This window comes from Tachypleus tridentatus, chromosome 3, assembly GCF_004210375.1.
Source record: "Tachypleus tridentatus isolate NWPU-2018 chromosome 3, ASM421037v1, whole genome shotgun sequence".
NCBI classification, from domain to species: Eukaryota; Metazoa; Arthropoda; class Merostomata; order Xiphosura; family Limulidae; genus Tachypleus; species Tachypleus tridentatus.
The window spans coordinates 911,069-925,001 of record NC_134827.1 but is presented as its reverse complement, the minus strand read 5'-3'; the positions used below and the strand labels follow the sequence as shown (position 1 = coordinate 925,001).

Genomic DNA, 13,933 nt, shown 5'->3' with positions numbered 1-13,933 from the left:
ATCTATAATAGTGGGTAAAGCGTATTTTCTTAGTTCATTACATACTTTAAAGCATGGGTAACCTTTCCATGGCTGAATGCTTGAGAAAGTGAAATACAAAGGGAGACAAAAATGTTTGTGAGTGAAGCAGTTATGCGAAAATTTGAATTTAAAAAATGTCTACGAATGATTCAGTACATTTCTAACTGAACTTAAACCTTTCGTGTACTTTTGGGTTCAATTGTGATAAGTTAGAATTATTACATTGCATGCTATTGAGGTATTACCTAATATTACACTGCATTTTGCAATTGATATTCATAGGCTTTCATTAAATTATTTTACATTTGGACATACATGCGATACTAAAGATGTCTAATAGTATATTAAATCTAATTTCGAGCGTCACCACGTCCAGTCATACTCTATCCCACGAATCTGCACCTTGACAGTAACCCTGCAGTTTAAAATTATTTGTAAAAGGTTTTTCCTCAAGACTGCTATATCCAAAATAATGCAACTATATTGCCTTTTAGTTATTTACACTTTATCTACTGTATGAAGAGGACGGGTTCCTAGTACCAGATTCAACACTTTGATAGCCCAAAAATCAATAGAAGGTACGACCAACAGTTTAACTCGCATATCCTTGCATGAAATACCATACAACACCGTATCATTCTCCAGCTCTTTGAAGTATGTGACGATTGAACAGAAGATATAACTGGAAACCTTATTTTGGTGAACATCTACTCTCTTGAGCTCGTTTCGAGATGGAGAACATTTTTTGATGTTTTGCATATTGTTGTTTGAGATACATGAATGACTTTTTCCCACATAATCGTTTGTGAATTCTGATCTGTTGCAATACATTGCACTTTGCTGGACATGGCTGGAGCACGACTTGTTGCATGACTTTTTCTAGATAGTCCTGATGCTCAAAACTGATCCTTATGACTTCCAACAGATATTTCCACCTTGGAAATTCTAAATCTTTCATCTAAACACATTTTTATGATATGAGTATATGAATACTTTGCATCGAAAAGAGCTGTTACAAATTTGATCAGTTTTTAAATAGTTTCAACCTGCCTACTTAAATCTAAAAAAGTTAAAACTTATTTCTGATTAACACCAATCTCAACACGAATTTATCTATATATTGACTATTCTAAATCGTTTCAATGTAACGTAGTCAGCCCTGTACTTGCAGATGTTTTGTTTTTACTGGATTTATGATTCACAATACAGATATATATATCTTACTAGATTCATGACTTGTATCTACTGCATTTGATCATTGATATATTATTTTAGAGGTAACACATGATTTCATACACCAGTGAGACAAAAGAATGAATATTATTTGAACCAACTTGAATTTCGATAGAAAATTTGTTAAGAAAAAAAAGTAAAAGATTTGTGAAGATATAAAATGAAACTAACGTTTACAGAAACTAATCCAAGCTTATTCAAAAAATCAAAATAATTCGATACTTCGACTACGCAGGCAACATACTTTTTTTGATACGTTATCTAGCTTCTCAAGGTTTAAACTTAAAAAAATAATCATGAATATCAATTAGTGTGTTTCACCTTTATCTCTGAATATTAATTATTTGAGGTATATTTAAAAAAAACCAACAACATCAGATGGTTACAAAGTTATTACTGAAATGGTAAAAACCATAATTATATCAGACAGCATCCGGAGACACATTGACATTATACTGATGGGAGGAAACAAAAGTTCACAGGTAATCTAAAAATACTAAAACATTAGACAGACGAATACTCGGACAGACACCACATGTTTTCAATATATATATATGTGTGTGTATGTGTTTGTTAGTGTTTGGCAACGTGTAAAAATGTCAATACTAAAAGCAAATAGAAATAAATAAAAGGTAATTTACATTTGTCTCTTTTGTTCTATATTAAAACGATATATAAATGAACACGTCAATATTCAAAGCCAAACAGACCCAGAAGAGGATAGTATTATATTTCAGAATTTTACGTGCTCGGTTGTGTAGTAACATTATATAATGATCAGAATGTGACGTTCTTTATTGCTTTTTTAACCCAAAAGTATTCCTTGAACCAGATTCTAAAGTTCGATTCGGTAATTGTAGGCCTAATCGTACTTTAGTAATCATGCGAATTAAACAAATATACAAACAAGTAAACAATCTGACAGAGCCAACTTTCATAACCGCAGTTCGACTCTGTAGCGTGGCTGGTTACATTCTCATTATAAGAAAAGTTTCTGAAACTTGCTGATACAGTCATCCCTCAGTAATTTCTCTTGTAAAGAAACGACAGGTCATGTGATGGACGAGTGCATGGTGGGATGGTATTGTTGGTTGATCCGTGTTTTTTTTGGGTCGTAACATCATTACTTCTTCTCTCTACCTGTCTATTGAAGAGATCTATAATCAGTGAGACCTTCATGCCCTCATTGAGCAGTAACCATCTCCCTTTTTTACTACTGGGGGATTTTAACATAATCACCTTGGGGTGGTGCTAGTATTGATGAGAAGGGTCGTATTATAAAGCATATGCTCTTGGACCACTGTCTTTTCTCTTTAGTACTGGCTCTTATATTTATTTTCATGTACCTAGTCAGTATTTTGCTGCTACAGACCTTTCTATTTGCTTCTGTTCACTTTTCATTTACTTTTCTTGGACATTCGACAGTAATCCACGGGGCAGTGATCACTTTCCTATCATTTGAAGAGAGACTGGCAGTGGTTGATGCCATCCGATCAGCGTGCCTCGATGGAAGTTGGACCGGGATAACGGACCTTCTTTACCTACTCTCTCAGAACTTGATGCTGCTATCGATAGATGACTGTGTAGCAGCAACAACGGACTGTATTATCCGGGCAGCTACTCAGAGTGCTCGTAAAACCTCTTCACGTTTCCCACGATATCATCTTCCTTGGTGAAATACTGCCTGTCACATGACAAGTAAAACTTAAAAACGAGCTTGGGATACCTTTCGTAGCTATCCCACACTTGTAAACCGCAGTGCATTTCAATATGTTTGTGCACATGTTCGGCAGGTCAGGCGTCAAAGCTAGAAAGAATCTTGGAGTAAATACACCTCTAGCATTTCTTTTACTACCAGTTCCAAAGTCATATGGGACAAATTTCTAAAGGTTAGTGGCCGGTATACCTCTGCCCCCCTTTTAATCTTGTTCTCTCATGACCAGGAAGTTGCTGATTCTCAGAGCATTGATCTTAACTGTATCTTGCATGAGAATGTTTTCCCGATGCTTGGCACCATGCAATTGTACGTCCTTTTCTTAAACTGGGAAGGTTCACAAGATTTCTTTGTTCAATCGTCCAATTGCTTTGACGAGCTGTCTCTGTGAGATATTAAAGAGAATGGTTAATGCTTGTCTTCTTTGGTTCCTCTCACTCACTCAGTGCGGGTTCAAAGACAATGCTCCACAATGGACCATCTGATTCGACTTGAAACATCAATTAGGGGAACCTTTCTCAAACGACGATATCTTGTTTTTGTATTTTTTGATCTTGATAAAGCTTATGATACATCGTGGAGGTAGTTACCTAAACTCGTATACGTTGCGAGTCGATTTACTGATTTTTATTAGACATTTCTCAATGCATCGGCGATTTCAGGTCCGTGTGGGTTCGACAATTTCCTATTCTTTCCCACAGGTACTTTGAGTCCTTCAGAGCTGTGTCTTGAGTATGACAATTTTCATTATAAAGATTAATGGCATCAGTGCACAACTACTCCCTACAATTGCAAACAGTATCTTTGTCGACGACTTCCACATCTCATGCCAGTCGTCAAATATGAGGGATACTGAGCGGCAGCTACAGACTGCCTTCAATCATTTACTGATGTGGACCACAGCAAAGGATTTAACCTTTCTCTCTCCAGAACTGTTTGCCATGAAAATGTTGGACCCTGTTCACAATTAAAAGTTTTGGTTCTGCACAAGGGATTTCTGCACTTCTTCAGTCCAGAGTTTGCACATCACATGAACCCCCTCTACACCTTCGTCGTTTGCAACTGTGATTAATATATGCTTCAAAACTTCGATCTTTATATTTGCCAAACATCTCTCGACCCATCATTCCATTCCCATTTCTCTCTTACTGCTGTACACTATATATAAAAATTGGATTTCACGCTGTTTAAATTTTAATTCAAATTAATCTTTGTTTTGTTTTAACTTGATTCATTTTTTTTAGAATTTTAATAATTTTGCTTTACTTTTAACTTTTTACCTGATGTTTGGCGCAGATAGCCCAGTTGGTTTGTGCTATAAAATGTGAAACCCACCACCACTCTCTTGTCAAATGTAGTTATTCAATATTACACTTTAAGGTATTCCATTTAGAACAGTGCATGAAATTCTACTGGTTCAATATCGTTATAAATCTAATAATTAATACATTTTAATACAAGTGTATATTACAAATCTTTTTTTCTCTCGTATTAGTTGGATCAGTAAAAAATCTAAGATTTTAATAGTCATTTTAATATATTATTTTGATAGTTTTTGCAATGTAAAATGTAATACATGATACTAAAAATGAGTGTAACTAATGTTAAATAATGTTCTGAAAACTATATACTAATACCGAGTAAAGGAGCATTACAATTATTGCAAAATCTAGTTACAAAATTTTAAACATTTTCTCTAATGGTGGGTGTTTGTTGTTCTTGTAGTTTCGTGGCTAAATCTTCCTAGGAGTAAATAATTATTGTATTTAAGGAATCTAGAAGCCGTTGATAGAAGTACGACATAATAGAGGACACTTTTCATAACCACAATCGTCCAGTCGGTAGATTTCTCAAGTCAGTCCAGGTTAAATGTTTATGAATAAACATAGTATTAGAAATGACAAGACTTATAATTGTGTTTCAGACGTTTACTAGATCCACATCATTGACATCTTAGTTTCTGTCACTTATGAATTTTTATATCAGTGACACATTTACTTCTTTCAATCGAAATATTCAAAATATTTCACATTTTCAAACGATCGTTCAAATGCATTAACTGAATACAAAACATCTTTATTATAGTAAATTTCGTTTCATATTTAAAGTAGTTTATTAAATGGAACAAAAAGACAACATACTACTTAAAAGTGAAATCAGTTTCACTGAATAACGAAGATCGGTTGATGTTTAAACTTATTCTATTGTTCAAAAGCACACTACATTTCAAAATGATATTATAAAGCAAAAACAAAACAAGCAAAATATAGGACATACTGTTTCAATTTTCAACTGTTAAACCAAAACATTTTAACTAGTTGTTTGACTTTAAAAGCTAGTTTTATATGGGGATAATACTAACAACGACCCCATTGTTACGGAATCCTAATAGGTATAAAGTGTGTCTTTGAAGCAGGAAATCATTCATTAGATTTTGTTATAGATGTTGTGGAACTATATTGGCTATAGAACTAGGTATATATCAAATAATTTGAAATACTTTCAATCCCACATTTTTTCTTACGTTATTTTGGTTTTTATTTCGTATGATTTGTAGATAATAAATATAAAAATCAAATCAAACATTTTGAAGAATCAGTTGACTGATATGCAAACGTTAATTTTAATTTGTTCCTTTACAATTAAATATTCGAATCAAATACTTGTTGTTATATGCGTAGATATATGATTTATACAGGACATCAAAATACCTATAAGGAAACATACACTACGAATGTAGTACTAACAAAAGCGCAATGAATGTAGTATTTATATGGAAGAAGATATTTTACTAGGATGGAAATTATAACGTTTTGTTTCACAGTTCTTTCTATGAATAACAAATTTAGATGATGAAAGATATTGACAGAATCTCAAGTCTTTATTAAATACGTCATTACGTAACATTTTTAACAATTCTAAACTTTAATATTTTCAGTCGTAGTTCAAGAGCGATTTTTCGTACAAGTTATAACAGCCGAAGGTTTCAACACATCTTGTCAAGTATTTGTTTAAAGTGATTATACACCTAAACTGGACAATAGGGGACAAAAACTACCACGCTGCGGGTTGTACAATGACCTCGAATACTGATTATATTTTGATCTGCATTAAAAGAAACATGATTATAATATTTCAGTTTATGAATATTTCCTAGTAACATTAGTAAACGTTCTAATATAAAATGTATTAAAATAACCAAGTCTTATCGTATCAAACTAATTATACGTTTATACTAACTTATATGTTACCTGTTGTAAATAAACTAAAGACGACAGTGTCGTTACTTTTCTGAATCAATGTTATCATTATTATTATTTTTAGGTTTAAATCTCTTAAATAATGGTCTCACTTTACGAAGAAAAATATTCTGGTCGTATGTTGGACTGATGGGAATGTACTTAAAAATTTTGTATCTTTTAATTACATTCATGCCGAACGGGAGGTCATAGGTTGAAGGTGACGACAGTGTCAACAGATCATCTTCAGTCGTATTATGTTCAAGGCCTTGCTCTCTCCATCTGATAACTCCTCTTTCTTCGTCTGTCCCTGAAATCAATACTTTGAGAGGGAATATTGTTTGCTAGTAGTTGTAATAAACATAACATTGTAGTATTATAACCTAATTTCATTTGCTCGAAAGCAAAGTTATGATGTTAGAAAAATAAATAGTGAATAAGTGTGGGGACATTGAGAAAAATTATTTTATATTGCAAAATGTTTCGCGAAGAAATCAAACAATGAAATTATAATATATCACATTTTTACTTCGGAAAATCCGAATAGTTGAATATTTGTAACTTAAAAACACATGAAATAATATTTTAAGGGAATTACTTGCAACGTTGAAATTTGTTCGGTTTATTCACAAACTGTCAAAGGAATGTTTCCTTACCTGGTATGGAATTGTCTAAAACAAACGCAATGAGTCCACCAATAAACATACTGGTATTCAAGAGAACTGTGATGAGTTGGTTTGCTGCGTCATTCCCTAAACGAAACAAATTTGTATTTTTTTGTTGTGCACGTTTTTCCTGTTTTTATTTATGGCCACCATCGTACATAGTGCGTACTACAAGATAGTAAGTACTAAACGTTTGTTTTGTAGTTTAGTATATTACATCACTTTAAAGCATGACTGTAGTTCATGAGATAAAAAACAAAGAAGTTATAAACTTTTATTTGATCAAAAACATATAATAATCATAAAAACGAGTCATAGATATAAAAACAAAATAAATATCAAACACTCTGAAAATCGAATATTAAATGGTTACTAATCAATGTCTGTATGTGTGTTTATCTTGTTACAACTGGTGAACCATAAATCTCACTGCCAGTAAACACAACGTGAAGTCTGCGGTAAGTCTACGGATTTACAACGGTAAAATAAGGGGTTCGACTTCCATTGGTGGAATCCGCAGACAGTTTGATGTGTCTTTGCTACAAGAAAGCACACACACACAGACACAACGTAAATCTTTAGTACTCCAGGTGGAGCGTTGAGATGTGAAACTGTATATCATTCTCGCTGACTCTTGTGTTTCAAAAGTACATTGAACTGGTATGCCAAAGTTTATAAGTAGGTCATTTTTATAATAATATGTCAAGATACATTCAGCTTTATCTGCCTGTTGTTATTATTTAAAGAATAATTTGCAAAGTAGTTCTCTAATAATCAGAAAACCTTAAAATATAAACATTTTTGTAAGGTTAATATTAAAACTGGTTCATTTGCCTTGGCAGTAACTGTGATGACGTTTATAAATTATACGTATTTCTATTAAATTCAAAAAATTTCTTATATAGATTTACTTCAATATATATTTCCAATAATTATGTTATGTCTGAAGATTACTTCGTATCTCTACGCGAAGGGCCAGGGAATTTTTTTAGGGAATGAATAATTGTGTTCTGGAACAAATATCTTGCATGAAGAAATGAGATGCTGGATACTATTTTAATTATAATATTTCTCTTTTAATAATACTTTGTGTTAACACTTTAAAACTTCGGTATGTGTATGGAGTAAGAGAATGAAAAAATTTTCCTAATGTGAGTATTAATATTTTCAACTTGAATGACACATTTTAATATACATGAACTGACCAGGTTAGAGAACCATAAGGTTCGACCACATTCATTTTCTAATTTGAAATTTCTGATAGGTAAGAGGAGAAACAGTTGACAGCACTCACCGCCTGTGCGGCTTTTCTTAGCCGAATATTAATACTTGACTGTCACAGTTATAACTCCACCACATCTTGCTCAATGTGTTCGTATGTATATTGTAACTAGAATCTTGGACCTTCCGATTTGTAAGTCGACACACGCGTTAACCACACCACGTTCTTTTCTAAAAAATGTTATTCAAGTTTTGTGCTTTTGAGAAATTTCCAAATAAGTAACATCATATTCGGGAAATGTGAATTGTTTTGTTCAATTCTTTTTTTTATAACAGTTATTTTTCTATTATTTTATATTTGTTGGAAAACATTTTTATTTAAATTATGTTAGGACGTAAAGAACTAATTTATTAAGAACTGTTTAATGGCATAAAATAAAAGAGTTCTCCTGTAAAGTTTCTTTCTTGAAGTATTTTTCCCTCTTACCAACAGCGTTGTTGTTTTCATTTCAAAATTCCCTTTAAATTATGACTCAATGTCTTCTTCCTCATTTTGCTAGATAAATCACTGTTAATTTCTTATGGCGCTCTGAACCACCTGTATTATTTAAAAGATGGTTTATTAGTATTTAAAATATCAGGTACAATTCTACAAGTTTCCTGACTTCAAGCATAATATACGAGTGGTATCGAATTTCGGTTCCCCTGATCGTCATACATTTGAGCTTAAAAACAAACCAAACAAATAATGCACGCTTCCTTCATAAAACTTCGATCACATTAATAAATAGTACGTACCTACATCAATAGTATTTGGATGACCCTTAAACCATTTTGGTATGGTTATCCCCATAAATAAAGATAATCCAAGGATAAGAATATTCCTGGATGACTGCAAGTCGATAAATTGAACATTAGACAGTCCAACTCCCGTTACAATTGCAAACGTAACACAGAAGATTCCTCCAATAATGGGCACAGGAATAGTGTTGAAGAAGGCTCCAAACTTCCCAAAAACAGCAAATAACATCATTGTAATAGCCCCACACTGAATAACCCGTCGACTAGCCACCTGATTGTTAGAAAAGTAAGAAAATTACGAACATTTTAAAGTATTAACGATTATACTATTTGTAAAGTGCTCATAAATTAAAGGAACAAGTTCGTTTTCTTATATAATTTATCTCAGTTCCAAATGTGATAATATTTTTTAGGTAATTTTCCTCATTTCAGTTCCATCTGCATCCATTCTTTAATGTGTGATGAACGGTAAAACATGAAGGAATAATTATTTAAAAAAATTACCAATAACATCAAACCTGATAACCCCAATGAAACAATACTTTAAACAGTTTACATGTGTTTATTCAAGAAATGTTTGAAACATTCAATATCTAGTGTGACTTCCACTCTCCTGAAACTGATATGGCACACTTCGAATCAGTCTATCAATGTTATTTTGAGGTATGGCAGCTCACTTGTCTACCAGTGTTTGTCAGAATTCCTGTTCATTCTAAGGAAGGTACTGGCGTTCACTAACACGCCTCTACAACATATCCCAACAATGTCCAATCGGATTTAAATCTGAAGATCTGGCTGGTTACTCAAAAGTCTCTATTCCTTTTTCGTCAAGGAAGTTCACACACAGTCTGGCGACGTGAGCTCGCGCGATAACCTGCATGACAATGAATCCATTGCTGACAGCCCCGGCAAAAAGCCTCACAATGGATTCCAGAATGTCGTCTCTGTATCGTCGTGCATTCAGAGAACCCGTGTCGCGTATGTCCATGCGGACACCTAAGCATATGCCTGCTCAGACCATTACAGAACCTCCTGCATAAACGTCGACTTTCACAAAGTTACAGGAAAAAATCGCTCTCCTCAGCGTCTCCTCACTTTCGCACGTATATCATCACGAGACACAGTGAACTTGCTCTCGTCTGTTTACAGCACATTGGCCCATTGACGAAGTTCCTAGTCAACGTGCAGCCCAGTAAACTCCAACCTGGCTGCAGGATGTCACTCTGTCAGGAAAAGCCTCTTGCAGGCCATCTGGCTCTAAGGCTTCCTTCGTGCAGACGATTGCGAATTGCTTGGGTCTATACAAGGGTTCCAGTGGAAAGCTGAAGGTCATTTAGCAGTAATCGAGTCTGATCTAACCTGTCTCGCAGAGCGGTAGTCACGATATAGCGGTCCTCACTGCCTGTTTTGAAGCCATAACGGCATTGACCTGGTCTCCTGCCATAAGAGTTCTTCTCCTGGTAGCTTCTCCAAAGTCGATTGATAAAGCTTGGTGACACATCGACGCGCTGTGCCACCCCACTTTCGATCTGGACATCCTCCAGCATCTGGACAGACCCGGTCATCTCGTTCTCTGTCAGATGGAGCCTGACTGCTTGTGTACACAAGATAAAGGTACACACTGACAAAACGAGTCGCAAAAGATCCATGTTGATGATTGTTTAGAGAATTATTGAGGAATGCATAGTTTCACCTAACAGCCTTATATTGGGTACCTTGAATTGTATTCTCCTTGAATGAAGTGAGTTTCGTTTGAGTTGATTCACACTTCATTCGAAAGCTTAAAATACAATTGTAGACGAGCGGATACGTTTTTCATACATAAATTTAGTTATGAAAAATATAGTGAGATATATGTACTTGTTCCTTTCATTTTTTTGAGTTGTGTGTGCATCTCAGATTAATATAGTATGTCCAAGAAAGCAACCATAGTATTTAAAATCATTGTAAAAGTAAATAAGTATCGGTTTAGGTAATATTTCATTCATTTCACAAAGGAGAACAATATACCAATAAAGGTGAACCAAAATTATTTTAAAAGACGAAACTTCGATATACTTTTGTTACCCGATTGCTCCAATATTTTCACTATATGAAGTCAGTACGCCTCCAGATCCCCAAATTCCCGAGATGATACAGGAAATTCCTTCCGCAAAATTCCACGATTTATGGCGCTTGTTGGAGGATGAGGTGCACAGGCTAGTCGCGCGCATGCGTAGTAATCTCCCACTGATTCTACTATCGACGCTAATATTCCTGCAAATATTCCAAAAACTGCACCAATACTGACTGTTGGTAAACCCCACTGTCCTGAAAGACAAAATTAAAGATATACAAAAAGGCACAAACATAACCTGGTTTTCATTCAGCATTCATCAGTATTTTTCTCAATTTCATAACATATTTTATTCACTTTATGGAATATTTGTTGACGTGTTATAACATACACGTACAATACATGAGTTTTTTGTGATGGTTAATTTGAGTCAATTGTTATAGAAATTTCCTTTTCCCTTTTCTCAAATGTAACATTGTTAAATATACATCAACAAGTTTAACAAAATATATGTACAATAAAACATAAAACATTTCCACATCTTTCACATTTTTGCGTTTAATTAGTCTAACTTATAATTCAAGATAGTATAAGTTTATAAGGGTTTTAAGTTGTCTGATGAACTTCATAATGAAACTTGATTCTTTATTACTGAACAGATAACTTGGTTCTTATTAAAAAAAATCGACCAAAAGATAATTTTATAAGCTACTAACTGGGAAAGAGAAACTTAAACTCCTTTATATAGAATGATAAAAATCAGTTTCTGCAACCGATTACCTGGATAAGGGAACCTGAACCAGGGACTGGAGTACATAGTCTGTACAGTGAGATCAGTTCTCGCTGCATTGGTTGGTCCTAGGGCACCAGTAGCAGTTAGTATGGCACAAAATACCCACGCTGTAATTATGGTAAGCAACACCTGGAAGAAATATTGGAGTTATATTTCCTTGGCATTACAAAGAATGCTCTAAACGTTATGCATTTTACTTTTATTAAAATTGGTTCAAGTAAATTATTAATTGTAATGTATTGTGAGCGAAATTAGATTTATATATAAGCATAAAGATAATGCTCACTCATAAACAAAGGGGTCATGTTTAAAAACAAATAAGTAATTTCTAGAATGAGGTGGACATCCACTTTTATTCAATCAGTAACGAAAAATTTAGTGTAAATGTGTATATAATGTTAAACATATGTAGAACATAACTATTGATTTGGTTTGTTTCGATCTTCACGCCAAACAACACATCACTGTTTGTCCCTAATTTAGCAATAAAAGATTAGAAAGAAGGCAACTAGTCACCACCACCCACAGCGAACTCTTGGAAAACTCTTTTATCAGGGAATAATTGGATTGATTTTGACATTATAACGACTTCAAAATTGAAAGGCGAAAATGTTTGGTGGACCGGGGTATCAAACCCGCGACCCTCAAAAACCCGTGTCAAGTTCCATCTGCACCATGCCATGCTGGCCCGTATATAATAATAATGTTAAAGGATATGTAGTTCCAAATACTGATGTGATATTTATTACCCACAAAAAATACAAATATGCATAATCTCGTTTTTGTACCACATGTTTTGTGATATAGTTGTTGTGGTTTCTATTTTAAGATTCCAAGAATGTATGAGAGAAAACCTTGTAAAACACAAACCTGATTTTAATATTCGTGATTTGATCAAATATCGCAACAAAAAGATTTAAGTTGCTGTGACATTAATTTGGAGATTTTATATATTTAGCTAAAGAAATTTATAATTAAAGTATTAGTGTATGTTTATGGAAAAATGGAATATACGTGAACCGTGATTAAAATGTAAACCCACTGGAAAAAGCTTGAAAAATGGGAACTGTTTGATCTTCCATCCATTTTCTTTACTGCAGCTACATCCGGGAATATTAATGTTTCGGAGATACTGTGAGAACAGCACAAGAAGGAAAATTGTTCTGAAAATTCAACAAGAACAAAACAATAATTGGTATCTAAATGCTTATTGCTATAGCACTGATCATCAAATAACCAAAGTTACTTGTTACAACCTGTTCCTTATTAGCCTATATCACTAATAATGAATGTAAAACTTATCTTTGGCAAATATAATTCTCCAAGTTTTGCTGATGCAAGGCTTAAATAAATGAGTATTTAATAATAATATAATTTATGTTTAACCTACTTTCTTTATATCTTTCCATAAAAGTTTCTTTAGGTAAATCTTACATCTTCTAGTGAAGGTGATACAGGGCAGTACTATAAGATTGCTACTTATCAAGTATAATTCATGTCCAGATTTTGTTTATGTTAATTTTAGTTGGGACAAAGAAAGTCATTCAAGTAAACAAATCACTTCCTTACTCTTATTGCACGCGGACTTATAATCATTCTTATTGGTCTTTAAATATGTTTTCGACGTTTAAAACGTTTGTCACTTCATTCATGATATCCAAGGCTAGACAATCATCTTTTCTGTAGGCGAAACGGTAAGTTACTGAGAGTTTCCTTCTTTTCTCAAGGGCGAATGATTTTAAATCACGCAGTTATATGTAGACCTTAAGTAATCTAGTTTTGTTTATATTGTATTTAAACAGCAGCATTTCTCCATTATTTAGACATCAGCAGATTTATAGACTGATTACTAATGAGATTTTGAGCGGCTGTTAGAGTTTAGTCTTTGTGATATTGTACCTCTGTTTAAAACTGTTTAGATACCTGTATAAATCCTAGGGCTTCTGAAGTTTAAAGCTACTTATTTTAGCAATTATAACTTGTCTACTTTTATTGTTTCCATCTTAAAACCCCTCACTTTGAAGAAATTTATTTTATTCTTTTACCTAAAATCCTTTGCTAAAATCCCTCTCTGTTGATCAATATGTTATGGCCAGTTTTGATATTGAATCTTTAAATATTCCTTGATGAAACTTAAAATTTAATCGGAGACCTACTTTTTCTCACAAACATTAAACATTATCCTGATTT

At 33.5% G+C, this 13,933-nt stretch overlaps 1 protein-coding gene across 2 annotated transcripts; it reads right to left on the bottom strand.

Moving 5' to 3' along the window:
- Window positions 1–4,881: 4,881 nt before the first annotated feature.
- LOC143246181 (solute carrier family 23 member 1-like) lies at window positions 4,882–9,159 on the bottom strand. 2 transcript variants are annotated; one of them, XM_076492393.1, is made up of 3 exons: window positions 8,892–9,159; window positions 6,864–6,959; window positions 4,882–6,529 (listed from the first exon to the last, which is right to left on the bottom strand). In XM_076492393.1, exons 1-3 carry the CDS (start codon window positions 9,124–9,126, stop codon window positions 6,252–6,254), a joined length of 609 nt encoding a protein of 202 aa, XP_076348508.1. In that variant the 5' UTR covers window positions 9,127–9,159; the 3' UTR covers window positions 4,882–6,251. The 2 variants fall into 2 exon arrangements, with proteins under 2 accessions (XP_076348508.1, XP_076348509.1); XM_076492394.1 differs by having other exon boundaries at window positions 4,882–6,517.
- Between the last annotated feature and the right edge of the window lie 4,774 nt (window positions 9,160–13,933).

Excerpts from the sequence above, each read along its gene's own strand:
- LOC143246181 (XM_076492393.1), bottom strand. The coding sequence starts at position 9,126 with ATGATGTTATTTGCTGTTTTTGGGAAGTTTGGAGCCTTCTTCAACACT. Across the intron at positions 6,960-8,891 it reads TCCAAATACTATTGATGTAG|GGAATGACGCAGCAAACCAA; the intron begins GTACGTACTATT and ends TGTTTCGTTTAG. Across the intron at positions 6,530-6,863 it reads TTTAGACAATTCCATACCAG|TATTGATTTCAGGGACAGAC; the intron begins GTAAGGAAACAT and ends TCCCTCTCAAAG.